This window comes from Carassius auratus, chromosome 30 (assembly GCF_003368295.1).
Source record: "Carassius auratus strain Wakin chromosome 30, ASM336829v1, whole genome shotgun sequence".
In the NCBI taxonomy this organism is placed as follows: Eukaryota; Metazoa; Chordata; class Actinopteri; order Cypriniformes; family Cyprinidae; genus Carassius; species Carassius auratus.
The window spans coordinates 521,998-538,102 of NC_039272.1; the positions used below are offsets into that span (position 1 = coordinate 521,998).

Genomic DNA, 16,105 nt, shown 5'->3' on the forward strand with positions numbered 1-16,105 from the left:
CACCGTGCCAATATACAGCCATATATCACGGCTACGAGTGTGTTGTTGTGTTTATAGTGGAGTATTATTAACTTATTGTGATTACCTGCATCTGATACAGCATTAATTCTTCAGCTCAATCACATCTTCACACTTAGTTTTGACATCAACAGGCTCCTATCCTTTCATCTGCTGATGGTGATTTCTGATGACATCACTGAAAGGAAAAATGACTTCCTTGCTCAAAACTGCACTTTAATATTTTTCAATTTAAAAGTCTCTCCTGCGGACTCGTAAAACTGTCTTTTGTCGCCATATAATGGCAGAACAATGAAACTAAAATCACCATAACTAATGCATACACCATTTACCAATACTAAATAACTACTAGTTTTATTTATATAAAATATTATTTACTGAATAATAATATTTAATAAAAAACAACAGCCATCATAAAAGTTGCTAGGCAATTCAGTCAGAAGTACAAAGGTAGCTCTCTGATATCCAGCATTGAAGTTTAAAGTCAAGAGATTTAATAGCCACAACTATTTGCTCTGGAATAAAAAATAGATTAATGAGACCAAAGACTGTCTCTTACATTTACCCAAAACAAAATATCTCTCATGTTTAACCTCTCCAGACATCAGATCCAGCGGTGAATCCCAGGCGCTCTCTCTGCAGGAGTATGAGCACTGAACGCCGCTGACGCTCTGGAGCTCACGTCTCCCAAAACACAGAAGCACATCGTCAAATCGGCTAAATATTTAACATCCAAACAAGCACATTCTCGCACAGCTTCTGCAAGCAGGTGAGAAAAAATGAACTGTTTACATTTTTGATAAGCAGGGTTGTATTTATTAACCATGAAATACGCTCAGATATGAGTGTGGTTCGTCCACTTCTGACATCAATCATCAGCTCTAGAGGAACTAACAGAAAACGTCCCTCGAGCCACTAAACGATCCAAACAGTGCTGTGTTTCACCTGGAAGTGAAGAGAAACAGGGCATCCATTTCTGCGGAGTGCATCAATGTTCGTGTCTCAAAGAGAGCTTCTCAAACTGAGTCCAGACTGTGATTGACAGTCTAATAATGGCCACACTACACACAGCCATTCTTGATAAGCAGCTCAGCGCTTCAGAACTACGCTCTTCTCAAGAGGATGCTGTGTCCGGTCTGGGAAAGCTGATAAGACGCTCGGCCCTCTTCACCTCCGAGCGGGAAGGCCATCCGATTGGAAAGCTGGAAGTGCTGCTCTCTGCGGGATCAGCTGCTATCAGACAGGCTTTAATAGCTCACATGATGGAGCTCTTGAAGGAAAAACATTCCTCTGGGACTCAACCGCAGTTAAGATAAATATATTCAAGACAAGTACTCATATATATCACATCAATACATGTAAAATGCAAGAGTTTGCTGAAAACTGCACTGTAATTTTTTTTTACTAACACAACCTCCAAAAAAAAAAAAAAAATTTTTATATATATTATATAGAACTGAGTTTTCAAGTTCAGATATGTACAGGTTGTTAGTCAGGTAAATGACTTCACTTAAGTTTTTGATAATGAAAATAAACTGTGAGGGCCAGATGTGTTCAATGTGGTCATTTGTTTTGCTATCCCAGTCGGGTCAGTAGTTTTGTACCTTCATAATTAGCCCCAACATAAAATAAATTATTTTAGCAATGTACTCTCATATTTGCTGGAATTGAGGAATCAATTTAAAACATCAGGCTCCTTACACTTTGTAAATGTTTACAGAGAAAAATAGTAAACTGAAGCCTGGAATACACTACACGATTTTTTCTCCGATTTTACAGTCTCGAAAAATTGACACAAGCCAGTCTGCAGATCTGAGTTGACAGATTACATTGAAAATGGTAGAACATGATGATGGTCAGTGCTTTAAGTGGGACTGTAGGCACACTCAGTACCGCCACTTCCAAATATAGCTCTTGAGCGTACCGCCACCTCTCCGTCCGCCCAGAACGTGATTTTAGCGTACCAGTAAATTAATTTGGATATCTTTAAATTGATATATTCATTTTAATCCTTTGCCTGCGCTGCCGCTTTTCAGAGCGCCCTTAAGCAATGCACGCTTCCTAATTCTTCCAGGTTCGGAGTATGGAGTGTGAATCATTTGAAGCGGTTTGGGAGTTCGAAGCGGGATCGCGAATAATTTGAGTCAGTTCGGGAGTTCGGAGCGGGTTCGCGAATCATTTGAGTCAGTTTGGGGATCGCAAATCATTTGAATCAATTCGAGAGTTCGTAGCGGGTTCGCGAATCATTTGAGTCAGTTCAGGAGTTCGGAGCGGGTTCGCGAATCATTTGAGTCAGTTTGGGAGTTCGGAGCGGGTTCGCGAATCATTTGAGTCAGTTTGGGAGTTCGGAACGGTATCACGAATCATTTGAGTCAGTTTGGGGATCGCAAATATTTTGAATCAATTCGAGAGTTCGTAGCGGGTTCGCGAATCATTTGAGTCAGTTCAGGAGTTCGGAGCGGGTTCGCGAATCATTTGAGTCAGTTTGGGAGTTCGGAACGGTATCACGAATCATTTGAGTCAGTTTGGGGATCGCAAATCATTTGAATCAATTCGAGAGTTCGTAGCGGGTTCGCGAATCATTTCAGTCAGTTCAGGAGTTATTAAAAATAATTTTGCATATTTTATTTACGTTCAGTAGTTCTTTCTAGCTCAAGCAAATCCACAAACTAATAAAATGATTTATTATTAAGGGCACCTGTTGACTGCTGTATATAAAACCCCTTCAATTGTTACATCAGGGGATGAGGGGAGTCATCAAAAAAAAAAACAGAAAATAATTTTTTTGTGGCTATAATAAGAGTACCGGCACCTCTTTTGGTACACTTAAAGCACTGATGATGGTCACAGACTTGATTTAGCTTCAGACTAACCAGTGGTCAGAGATCAACCATGTTTAATATTTTCAGCCGATTTCACGTTCTTTAAAGTCTATATGGACTTTCTTGACTTTAAAATGTCATCAAGTACTAGTTGTGTCTTAATGCATGACATACTACGTATACGCCTAATTTTACTAGATTAGCATCATCATCATATCACTAGCGTCCAGAGACCGCTTCCTCAGGATCAGGAATACAGTAGCGCGACAGCTGGCTCAGCGACCGTTAACTTTCAAAATAACTGCGCGGGAAAAAGCCACGTGTGGCGCACGCGCGTTTAAAATAAAAACGCAAAAGTGATTTCATTATATTAGACCTGTCTTTATTTAACCTGTATTTATGCACTAAAATGAGACTATATCTGTGCGGTATGTATCCCGTGAACTGACGATCCATTTGTTCAGAAAACAATTCCGGTTAATTTAAGTGTCATTTGATTGAGTAGTAAATCGCAACGTGTTGCTTATTTTATTGGTGCATAAATGAATGTGAATTTTGTCAAATGTTTTAAATTTTCACTCAATAGATTTGCCACCTTTAAACATTGCGTTGTGTGCTACCGAACAATTTTAGAAATATAGTTATTAAATGAAATAGAGTTTTAATGTGTAAATCTCTGTAAAACTTTATAGTGCCAGCAGTGCCCTTCAATCTGAACATGTTCGTTCCTGGGTTCACTTCAGATTAAACTTTCAATTGTGAAGCTTACTTAAAACCAGGGCTCTGAACCGGTTTAAGGAACGTAAACGAAAACCAGAAACGAACAAAATTTTGACAGGAATGGAACCAGAAACAAAAACTAAATCAAATTTTATAGTTCCGAACAGTATCGAAAAATTTAAATGGCCATTAACCGGTTAACAATGTTATTTAATCGTTCCATTTAATATTTAAAACATACATTAATTTAAACTACTTTTCCAACATGAAACTTGAGTTGAGTCTGCCCCAGGCATACAAAACTCTAGGCAACTATTTAATTACTAAAGGCTTTCATACTTAAAGTAGTTTTGTGGAACGCTTCACGCATGGCATGTGAAAGTAAGTGGAATTGAAAAACTGAATAAAACTTCACACAGACACAGTCAGTTAACATTTTAATCTCTCGGGTCTCATGTTAACAGGTATAAAGGTGTGTGGCTCTGCTGCCTTGCGTGGCCCATTTACTTCCATTGTAAGTGTCTTACTGTTGTGATTTTTGCATTTATTACTTTTAAATGAAAAAAATATTTTCTGTTATTATTATTTTTTACTGTCAACAGAGCAACAGGGGAACCCAAAACATCCCTGCACCGATGGAACGGTTCCAGAAGTCTCTTCCCTGATTCGGCTCTTAAAGTTTCTTCCTCATCTTTCCTTTCTTGAAGCCGCCGCGACCAAAGCCAGATCTCATGACTTCACCAAGGCGCTGTCTTCCTTTGGCACGGAGCTTCTTCATGCCTCCACTCTGCAGGAACTGCTGCTTGGCCTTGCGTTTGCGCTGCTTGAGGATCTGCTCACGGTTCTTCAGCTCGGATCGTACACGTGATCCGCTGCGTTGCTGGGCTGGCTGTGATGGAGCTCCTCCTCGTCCCCTGCGGCCTGCAGAAACCACACCACAAACACTCACAAACAGAGCAGCGCGGACTGTTGTACAACTTCTCTGATCAGAATAAACTGCTCTGAAAAAGTGGTTTTGAAGCCACTGGATCCTCAGATTGTATATATATATATATATATATATATATATATATATATATATATATATATATGCAACGTAATATTTGGACAGTTCTTTTTTACATATATGTCTCTGGCGCACAAAACCAGAAAAATGTTGATTTATTCATCATCTGAAATCTAAATAAATCATCTTTCCAATGATGTATGGTTTGTTAAGAGGACAATAATAAAAAAAACATATGGAATCTGAGGATGCAAAAAAAAAAAAAATCTAAATATTGAGAAAAACGCTTTCAAAATAAAAATTAAATTCTTTGCAAAAATTTAGTTTTTAATATATTTACGGTAGTTAATATACAAAATATCTTCATGGAACATGATCTTTACTTGATATCCTAATGATTTTTTTGCATGAAAGAAAATATGATAATTTTGACCCATACAACGTATTGTCAATTGCTACAAAATATGTATGCTATCATATGTACTTCTAGCTCCTGAACAGATTATTTCCATATATCAGTGTTTTTAAAGCTTTAAATAGTTCACTCTGTTTTAAACTCACTGCTATCCTTACCATAGTTAGATTAATAAAAGAGCATAATATTAGAATAGTTTTCACTTGGGAATAGGCATAATTCTATGTATAATAATGAATCAGGATCAATGTTATTATTCTACATGATCTTCTGTTCTTACCTCCAAAGCTCCTTCCTCGGTTCGCTCCTCCAGTTTCTTCATCCGAGTCTCTGTCATCGATCTTATACTTCTTCTTCCATTCTTCATAACTGGACTGAAGTCAAGAAACCTAACTCAAAAGCTAATTTCAGCCTCAAACCTTTACAACTCCACATAACATCAACACTGAGTCTGTTGGGGCTGTCAACTAAAAATGTTATTAGTTGAATATTTGTTTAGAAAGTCTGGTCACAGGTGTTCCTCAGGGATCAGTTCTGGGACCCCTCCTCTTCTCCACAAACACAACATCACTGGGTCCCACCATACGAGCACATGGCTTCTTCTACCATTGCTATGCTGATGACACACAGCTCTATCTCTCATTTTAACCAGATGATCCAATGGTAGCTGCACGGATCAGGTTTGCATCACACAACATCAGAAAGATCAGGCCCTTTCTAACGGAGCATGCTGCACAACTTCTTGTCCAGGCCCTGGTCATTTCTAGGCTGGACATCTACAATGCTCTTCTGGCTGGACATCCATCAAGCACAATCAAACCTTTACAAATGATTCAGAATGCACCTTCATCTGCCATTTTTTTTTAATCCATCGTCTAAAAATTGTCTCAAATACTTGTGTTGGTGTGAACTGGTCTTGTTGTGAACGATTCATTGGGGATGTTATTCATTTAGAGTAGTGATTAAATAAATTAACCTGATCCATTTTCTAAAAGCATGCTATAGATCTTATTGTGAACAATCATCCATGCGCGAGTATAAATATTTAAAATGTTTACCTTAACCTCACATGATCTGTCAAGTGCCCCGCCCACATCTCAACATCCAATCAAACACAGATATTTATTCCTTCAATAATCGGTTAAAAAATGCAATTACTTGTATAAACATTAAAAGTGCAGTAAGTGATTTTATGAGAAGCACTGTTGAATCGATTCCAGAGAGGATCATAATGGATTCAGAAGATCTCAGAATTTAAACAAATCAATTCTGCATTAATTTATCATCGCACCAACAACACAGGCACCGCCCCCAACATGAGTGGACACGCCCCTTACTGCTGATTGGCTGCAAGACACTTATAACATCATCAGATTGTTTAAAGCTGCTAATAGAAACAACGTTACGAAAAGTGCTAGACAAATGAAACGGACTGTTTTCAAGAAGGATACAAGCTCTTCTTCCTCTTTTTGCTGGTGACCACCTGTCCACTTTCTGTCCTGATTTTCTTGTTTTTTTCCTCTTTGCCGGTGTCTCGGACGAAGCGCTTCCTCTTGCGATCCCTGCGGTGAACACGTGTAACTTCAGCATGAGCAGACAGGAATGATGAGGAATGATGGGAAGGAGCTGCTCACCATTTCATCAGGCTCTTGTTCTGGTTTAATGTGTTGCTCTCGTCTCCCATCAGGTCCAGGACCGCAGAAGAGGCTTGCTGCTCGAAAGAGCCGGCGTCAGCGCCGAGACTGAGCCTGGACACACACACACACACACACACACACACACACTGAACGTCTATGCTTCCCACTCATGTGAAGGATAATGCAATGCTGCTGTCGTACCCGCGCTCAGAGTTGAAGTCTTTGGGTCTGTATGGGATGTAAAACTCTTCATCTTTTCCTGTTTTTTTGCTCTTTTTGCTCTTCGGTCCGTCCGCTTCATCATCTTTCTTTCGTCTTTTCCCTCCAACCACCTCGGAGAACACAGTCTGGAGAACATGTGGACTTTGATCAACACTGTGATTTGAGGTTCTAGTACACAGGTAGGAGTTCACAAGCTTGACTTTTTCTAAACATGATCTGAAGCTCTGAAGATCTACAGCGACGCTCACCTGAATATCCTCGTCCTCCTCCTCCTCCTCCTCCTCTTCCTCGGTTCTGCTCACGGCTGGAACAACAGACTCGATGACCCGCTCCGCTCGCGCTTTAGAAAACTTGTCGAGCCGTCGATCGTCTCGTGAGCGCTTGGCTCGCATCACACCGCTGGCGCTGCTTTTGTTGTTGGAGTTGATTTCAAAGATAGTCTGAGGAAACAAGAATATACAGCTCATCCTAAAAACATCTGAACGGTGTCGGATGCATCATTAACACAGCGCTGATGAACCATAACAGACAGCCATGTGCTCTCAAACCTTCTGATTTCAGAAGATTTAGAATCTTTATACAAAAGTCCTGCAGAAGAACATCACACACACTTGTGTAACATCTTCCGTAAGAATCAGAGCGACTGTTTTCGAACAGATTGAGGAGAGTAAACGGAGCCTTCAGACAGAAGTGTGCGATGTTTCACGTTTCTGACCAAGAGAGGAGGAAGTGAATAATAAATGACGTACAGATTTCGCCTTGTAGGCCTTGATGGAGTCCACCATGAGCAGCCGGTCCAGCTCCATCGGCTCCAGTCCAGAACCTGAAGAACACAGAAGAGAACCGCTCAGAACAGAACCAGTTCCTGTCCGCCGGGGTCCAGACCACACACCGCAGCTTGTCTATTACAATATATTAGACCTGCCCCGACGTGGCAGAAATGTAGGATATTCATAGCAAATGTTATATTATTAATGTAAGCAACGGTCAACTGAATGTAATTTAGGGTGTAATGAAATATAGGAGAAATTACAGATATTTTTGTTTTATACACCCATACACACTTCTGCTCATCAAGGCTGCATTTATTTGATCAAAAATACAAAATAAAATTTTTATCTTGCATTATGTTATTAGAATACAAAATAATAGTATATATTTTAATATCCTTTAAAATATAATTTATTTATGTGATGCAAAGCTGAATTTCCATCATCATTACTCCAGTATAAAGTGTCACATGATCTACAGAAATTATTCTGATATGATGATTTATTATTAGAATCATCAATGTTACATTTATGCATTTATTGAATGTTAAAATAGAACAATGTTATTTTAAATCATAATTTTCTCAAAATATATGTATTTTTCTGTATTTTGATCAAATAAATGCACCCTTGATGAGCAGAAGAGACTCCTGTTAAAAACATGAAAAAAATCATTGATCCCAAATTTCTGACCGGCACTCTGTGTGTGTGTGTGTGTGTCTGTGTCTGTGTGCATATATGGAGAAGCATCAGGCCCCCCGGAGTGTCCACATGGTCGAATCTTGTCCCTTTAGGAAGCGTTTGGGCAGCGGGGCGGTCGCTCCCAGACACCCACACTCACCCAGCAGAGGGTGGACAGACATGGAGGACAGCGGGGTGTTTCTGGAGCGCTTGATGGACTCGGGCGCCGGGCTGGGACGAGACTTTAGGTACTGCTTGTAAGCGTTCTCAGAGATGCGCCGGAGGTTCTGGAGATCCAGAGAGTTCTCGTGAGCCGTCAGCAGCTGCGACTCTTCATCGTCCAGGATGCTCTGAGGAACACGGCCGAACACCCCATCAGCATCTGAAGACCGTCAGAGACACACAGGGCGTACACTTCATCAACAGCTGGGACAATACACACAACTCTTCTAACACGTCTAACACATGCCCAGCACAGTTCTGTGTACCTGGTGTGTGTTCGGGGAGGGCGAGCTGAACGGGTCGACCCAGGAACAGATGCAGGTCGTAGAGGTAAGGCACTTCATCAGTACACACCAGACTGAAGGCGGTTCCTCCTCGGCCGGCGCGGGCCACACGACCTGAAACACGAGACGAGTGTTAGAGCCGAGTCTCAGACGCTGGACGAGGGTCAGTCCGACGCCACACACCGACTCTGTGCAGGAAGAGCTTGGCCTTGGACGGGAAGTTGTAGTTGATGACGTTGTCCAGCAGAGGGATGTCAATGCCGCGGGCCGCCACGTCCGTCACAAGCAGAACCATGGCCTTGCGGTGCACGAAGCGCCCGATGTTGATCTTACGAGCCGTCTGGTCCAGAGCGCTGTAGATGTAGGCGCACTCGATGCCCTCGACCGTCAGCAGCTACACACACACACACACACACACACACACACACACACACAGATGAATAAAGCCATGAAGGGTTTAGCACCTACTAATCGCATTAGTAAATTCACCATTAATTATAGTGCTTTTAACATTGCAGATTGCGTCAAAACAGCTTTATAAGTATTAAAGAAGCCAAGGCAAGTTTTATAACACATTACATACACACTGCTGATTCAAAGCTCTTTACATATGAAGTTAGGAAACAAAAAGGGAACAGGAAACATTGTGTCGGAACAGTGTTCGGTTCTCTTTTGATGGGATACTGTAGAGATACAGTTTTATTCTAATAGTATTGATTTTAGAAGTAAAGCGGTTCATAAAGTCATTACTGCTGTGCTGCTGGGAAACGTCTGCACCAGCTGATGCTATATTTCGCCACTGCATTGAATAAATACCTGGACTTGTTTTGTTCTAAACGAGATAAAAAGTAATCCGATCTAACGGATCTCTCAGTATTTAATGCTTTTCTGTAGGGTACGGTACTTCCTCGCCATGCAATATGAAATACCTCTAGTTGGTTTTCCTCCATGTTCCGGTCTGCTTTCTTTAGGAAGTTTTCCTTAATCTATCTAAATGTAAAGGAGCAACTGTATCTATAGCTATACATTATAATCCTTTATATAATCCTTTGTTGCAGCCTGGAATTAAACTGCTGGTCTCGTCTGACCCATTTCAACACACTCTTTCCCAGTTTAACACTGTAAAGCTGCTCTGACACAATCTGCATTGTAAAAAGAGCATGTGCACCTCTTTGAGATACTCCACGTGATGTTTGGTGGCTACGAACACCACGGTCTGCTCCTGCGGCTTCACAACGTTTCTCAGGAGATGCAGCAGAAGCGCTGCTTTATCATCCAACCGCAGGTGGAAGAAGGAAAGCTGGTGGAGAAGAGAGAAGAAATAAAAAGTTAACAATAGTAACAATAAATGCATGTTTTTAAACTCTTTCAAATAAATGCTGTTGTTTTGAACTTTGTTCATCTGTGAACATTGATAATAATCAGAAATGTTTCTTGAGCAGTAAATCATATTTTCATGATTTCTGAAGAGCATGTGACACTGAAGACTGGAGGAATGATGCTGAAAATACAGCTGCAACAGTTTCTCTTTCAGCTGAAGATCAATCCCTGTTTCACCATCCACTCAGTTCGATATTAATAAATTCAGGAAGCCGTGTCTACCTTCAGCTGGTCACTCAGTTTGGTGTCCACATCCAGACGAATGAGCACCGGCTCTGTGAGGCCTGTCACAGAAACACAAGGATCAAACTATCAGAGGAGCTCTCGATCACGCCGGTGATGTCCTAGAACAGGATAAGTGGCTCGTATCAACATCTGGACTGTGATTACCAGCTCTGGCGAACTCCACGATCATTTTGGGCAGCGTGGCGGAGAACAGCAGCGTCTGCCGAGTGTCTGGAAGACGTCTGATGATCTCCTGAAGCTGCTCAGCGAAACCCATTTCAAACAGCCTGGAGACGCAGAACACACATGAACCCTAGCCCAAAAACAGCTAGTGACCACAGCTTTAATCCGGACTCACCTGTCAGCTTCATCAAACACCACATACTCCACGGCCTGCAGCTTCAGGTTCATCTCCTGGATGACGTGCATCAGACGACCAGGAGTACCGATGATGCTGGAGGAAACGAGAGAACGTCACGCCTCCGTCACACACACACACACACCTGATCATCACACACACACACACCTGATCATCACACACACACACACACACACACACACACACACTGGTAAAGGTGTGTTTTGGTGTGAACTTACATGTCTGGATTCTCGTGAAGAGCAGCGAACTGGTCGTCCATGCTAACAAACAGAGACGACACACAGACGGTGATGAAACACAATAGAGTTGAATCACTTTATTTCTACAGCTCTGTAAACAATTCAGATACAACTCAGACTTAAACGGAGCCCCAGCTCACCTGTCTCCACCGAGAATGAGCGCTGTTTTCAGTCCAGTGAACTTCCCCAGCTGAAACACACACACACACACACACACACACACACACACTCAGTGACTGCAGGTGATCAGCAGCAGCACAGTGTGAAGGTACAGACCTCTCTGGTGAACTTCATGGTCTGCAGGGCGAGTTCTCTGGTGGGTGTGAGGACCAGAGCCCGGGCCCCTGTCTGCGCCTGCGGGGCCTTCAGCTTCTCAAACATGGGGATGAGGAACGCCGCCGTCTTCCCACTTCCTGTCCGAGCCATGGCCACCACATCCTTCCCGTCCAGAATCACCGGGATCGTCTGAGAGAGACAGAACACCAAACATCTTCACACACACTTTAATGAGAATTAACAGATGCTTTAAGGGCTTCATAAGGTCTCCTGTGAAATGTAGATTATTCTTATTATTTTACAGCAGCAATGTAAACAAAAAATACGTTATTTCATGTATACTTGCTAGAATCTTTTCTTTTTTTTTTAAGACAATAACTAGATGCCATAACTAGAAATGTGAAAGACACCTCACCTTCCTCTGGATGGGTGTGGGAACTTTATATCCCTTCTTCATGACGCCTTTATACACCGGGTAACTGAGACCTGTGAGAAACAGACACACTGAGCGACTCGAACCCTGATCTGATCGACAGAACACACGTTTCATTCAGACGTCTCACCCATGGACTGGAAGCCGCCGGACTTCTTCTTCTTCTTGTTCTGGGCTCGGACGAGCTCTCTGGTGTCCAGCTCCACGTCAGACACACAGTCGGATGAAGCTGGGAACCGAGGCAGTCTTCTGCTGGACTGGAGCACAAAACCAGGACATGAGAACACGCTCTGACTGTAATCGATCGATCACACCGCTGCATTACTGGAACCAACCAGAATCATTTATTCATCCACTGTTTAACACCATGCCAACATCAAGACTATGTTCACGGCGATCTCTGAATATATTACACAATGTAAACAATTAACAGAAAGATAACACTGCTGCTTCCAGTGAAACAAAATCATTCTCAATACAGATGAAAAATATTATACTAGAATATATATAACCTGAAAATTACCAGTATCAATAATCACATATGACAACTCTAATAAAACATCAACAAAACATAATTATTACCGTGAAATTTTTCAAATAAGATATAGTAATTTTGCTTGCATAAACTTTGATCAAATTAAAGTTGTGATGCTGCAATGGTTCAAAAATATCAAAAATATCCAGCCCCAAAAGTGTGTGAGAACTGACATCACAGATAATATCAGAAAAACAGGGATTCATACCTGGGTCCAAAATGACCCGGACACGAATAACTGATAAAGCATGTTCAAGCTTCTCTTAAAAAAATAACAGTTAAAAACAAAAAACTAATCTGAAATAAAATAAAGGATGTGTATTTCGAGAGTCTTCATCGTTTTAAAAGTTGTGTTTCTTTACTAAAATCTATGCATTATTTGTATAAATAATGTATTTGTTCTGGGTCTTAAGAGGGTCTGGTTTTAATTTATACTGCACGCTGTCATCTACAGCTAAAGGAACACACTTTAATCTGAATTGGCACATTAACAGTTACACATTCGGAAAGGAAACCGGATCGAGTGTGAACGATATTTTATATTAACATCCAGACTTCATCTGTCCTCAGTGGCTCGTGTTTACAAACAAACAGTGTTAGATTGAAGGAAAGGAACCGATAATCAGAGTAAACCCGATCGACTCACTGTGTCCTGATCATCTCTGACTTGTGTCGCCACTTCAAACTCTTCATCATCAGACTGGAGCTCGTGATCTCTCTTCTTCCTCCTCATCAGCTTCTTCTTCCTCTGCGCCATCACACACACTGCTACAGACCCGCTGCCGTCGAGAAACGTCGCTATTTAATCGAAGAAAACGGGCGCTCCGCGAGATGAAAACACCGGAGACGATTGTTTGGAAACACGTGTAAAGACGTTCCTGCGCACAGAGATGACGTCAGAGAGCGAGGCGCTGCTGCAGTTCACTGCGCTGACGCACGGTGGCGCCACTAGCGGAGCAACAATGCGACAAACAGTTACTAAATGTATTTATTTATTTATTCTTATTGAATTATTACTAAAATATTACAAGCTTACAAAACAAATTGGCATGCAACTTTTATTCATTGTGTATTTTTTCTGTAGCTATTGTTATTTCCTATACTGTGTTTAAACAGATCTGATAATAAAGCTCTTTCTGATTCAGATTCAGAAGCAGGGGCAGATCTAGAAAAATATTGATGGGGTGACGAGAAGGGGGCAGGAATTTTTGAGGGGTGGCAACATATGGCAGACGTATATGTACTGAATTTAGTCCCAGTTATCACAGTTTGATGATAAATATATGTGCACACTACAAAAGGACACAGGCTATCATTTACAAATCTCATGCAATCAATGTCTTGCATTTGAAACAGTTCATGTAAGGAATAAGTGACCATACCCCATAAGCACCACACACTCACTAATGCATACAGTATGCATCCACATGTCATTAAGAGAATTATAAAAGATTCAGTGTTATCAATATGTCAATTTATTATAAGAAACACAAGATTTTAACAGCCATTTCCAGCTGGGGAGACTCAACTGATTTTCTACAGTTTAGTGTTAATCATCATCTAACTCAACCAGTCAAGAGCTACATTTAGCCTTAGATGTTATATGAACATGGTCCTGAAGCATAGCTTTTATTAGCTGACAATAATCATAAATAAATAAACATTATAGTTACACATATACAAATGTACTTTTAGAAATTATTTTTGAAAAATATTGTGTTATTGTTTTGGCAAGTTTAAATTAAAACTTATATGAAAACTTGTGTGATATTCCTTTAAAATAATGTTTTAGTATATCTTTTTTTAAGTATATTTTACTGTAAATTTCTTACAGAATTTCTTTAAGTTAGACCAAACTTTTAATTTGGTGGGTTGTAACCAGAGTTTCTGTGTTTATTAATTAACTATTATTATTAGCTGTAAAGCCTACTTGAAGTACAGCATACTCTTCTGTGCAATAGTACTATATTTCTGTTTGAAGTTATACCGAAATTTTATTTTGACAGGTTGTCATAAAGACATTGCCGTTTCTGTCAGTCTGTACGATACGAATGATTGACGATAGTTTTATCAAATGAAATGGTGAAATCCTCTCATAGCGCTGGCGTGCAAATGTGTAGCATACATCATGTGTTAATATAGTGAAGAGCTGAAAACACCACGCATGCTTCAGTGTGTGTGTGTGTGTGTGTGTGTGTGTGTGTGTGTGTGTGGTAGAGCACACATTCCTAGAGACGTGTATAACAACACCTTCAGGGCCGCTGCTGGCCGAATGTGTGTCCTGAGCAGGACTGTATTGTTGTGGCCCCCTTCCTCAAATATGATGATGAAAAAAACACCTACTATAGGGGTGAAAATAGAACTTTAATCAAATAAAAAACTAAATGAATAAATTGTATTATTTACAAATCACAATTGTAGCTCTCAACATTTACCTGTGGCTATAACTTTATTATGAATCTAATTTATTTTATAGTCTCAAGCATTCAGAAATCATGCAAAGGAAACTAAGCAGTTTTACTATGATAAAACCATGGTTTATTTTTGTAAGGGTTGTGATATGCACGTTTTTTGTTGAAGAAATTATAAAGCCTGTGTCATCTATAGCAAAAAGGTGTCCAAAACTGAAAGATGAAGTGAATATTTGAATGAAATGTTTGGTCAGTAGCCTAATCAAGGATTTGATTGTCCTGTACGTGTAACAGCAGCAATCACATTCACATGGCATCATTATTTTTTATATAATGTTATTTTAAGTCATTTTAAAGGCTATTGATGGCTTAGGTCTGTTTTTATAGCAACAACAACAAAAAAAATTACAGTATATTAATACTTTGTAAATCATTATTTGAAGTAACAAAACCATGGTTAATTTGCAGTTACCATGGCTACAAGAACAATGATTGGTAGTTTTCAAACCTGAGAAAAAAAAAACTTTCACAGGAATGTGCCTGAAAGTGATAAATAAACGGGCCTCGTTTTTACCTAATTGATTTATACTTTATTTTAATATATATTAAAAATGTATAAGGTGTGCATTGTAGCTGACACCGAAATGAACACATTACAATTGTTTTATGACTGCAAGTCTTTCTCCTCAAATGCTATTGAGCTTTAAATTTGCGTTTGAGCCCATGTGAAAGAGTAGCATAATTTACATATGATTTACAGAATATTTTAATAAATATCAAACATTTAATACAATTTTACATTATAGCTGACACCTAAATGAACAATTACAGTTGTTTTTATGACTATAACTCATTCTTCAAATGCTACTGACTTTAGAAATGTGTATACCAATATCGCATGTAACTTTAGAGACGGTCCCTAAATTGAGACTCGTCCAACGTCCAATGTCAAGCCAACTTTATGTCTGTTTTTTTTTTTTTTTTTTTACTTTTATTTTTCTTTTCTTTTCGCTGGATTGCTGATGTACTCTACCCATACATAGATGTTCTTCCATCAATAATGAACATTCAGCCGCAAACACGAGGTGCGAGCGGTCGTGAGCGCGGATGGGAGAATGGAGGAAGTATTTTTTTTTTTTTTTTTTTTTTTGAGCAACTGGGATGGTGCCCCCTCTGGGAGTTGGTGCCCTACTCTGCGTGTATAGGGAGCGATGGTACTGAACAGCAAGTTCCATTTCCGCGATTCAATCCCTGTTGCTTTTCAAACACAAACGGGGTGAATTTATGAAGGAAAGTGTGAAAGTTCTGACACACAACGAATCATTTGAGTCAGTTCGGAGCGGGTTCGCCAATCATTTGAGTCAGTTTGGGGATCGCAAATCATTTGAATCAGTTCGGGAGTTCGGAGCGGCTTCGCGGATCATTTGAAT

The 16,105-nt window shown here is 40.2% G+C and overlaps 1 protein-coding gene across 1 annotated transcript; it reads right to left on the reverse strand.

The window, feature by feature from the left end:
* Positions 1-3,983: 3,983 nt before the first annotated feature.
* LOC113048746 (DEAD (Asp-Glu-Ala-Asp) box polypeptide 54) lies at positions 3,984-13,157 on the reverse strand. Its single transcript, XM_026210572.1, has 20 exons — positions 12,911-13,157; positions 11,860-11,986; positions 11,712-11,782; positions 11,297-11,485; positions 11,161-11,210; positions 11,000-11,041; positions 10,761-10,856; positions 10,568-10,689; positions 10,400-10,461; positions 9,966-10,097; positions 8,981-9,191; positions 8,780-8,911; positions 8,452-8,673; positions 7,590-7,663; positions 7,089-7,280; positions 6,820-6,965; positions 6,616-6,729; positions 6,433-6,543; positions 5,262-5,350; positions 3,984-4,481 (listed from the first exon to the last, which is right to left on the reverse strand). Exons 1-20 carry the CDS (start codon positions 13,019-13,021, stop codon positions 4,234-4,236), a joined length of 2,541 nt encoding a protein of 846 aa, XP_026066357.1. The 5' UTR covers positions 13,022-13,157; the 3' UTR covers positions 3,984-4,233.
* Between the last annotated feature and the right edge of the window lie 2,948 nt (positions 13,158-16,105).

Bases quoted from the DNA above. Each gene is read 5' to 3' on its own strand.
- LOC113048746 (XM_026210572.1), bottom strand. From the start codon at position 13,021: ATGGCGCAGAGGAAGAAGAAGCTGATGAGGAGGAAGAAGAGAGATCAC. The intron at 10,462-10,567 runs GTAATCACAGTC...TTTCTGTGACAG, and splicing joins CGTGGAGTTCGCCAGAGCTG to GCCTCACAGAGCCGGTGCTC. The intron at 8,674-8,779 runs GTACACAGAACT...GACGGTCTTCAG, and splicing joins CCTCCCCGAACACACACCAG to ATGCTGATGGGGTGTTCGGC.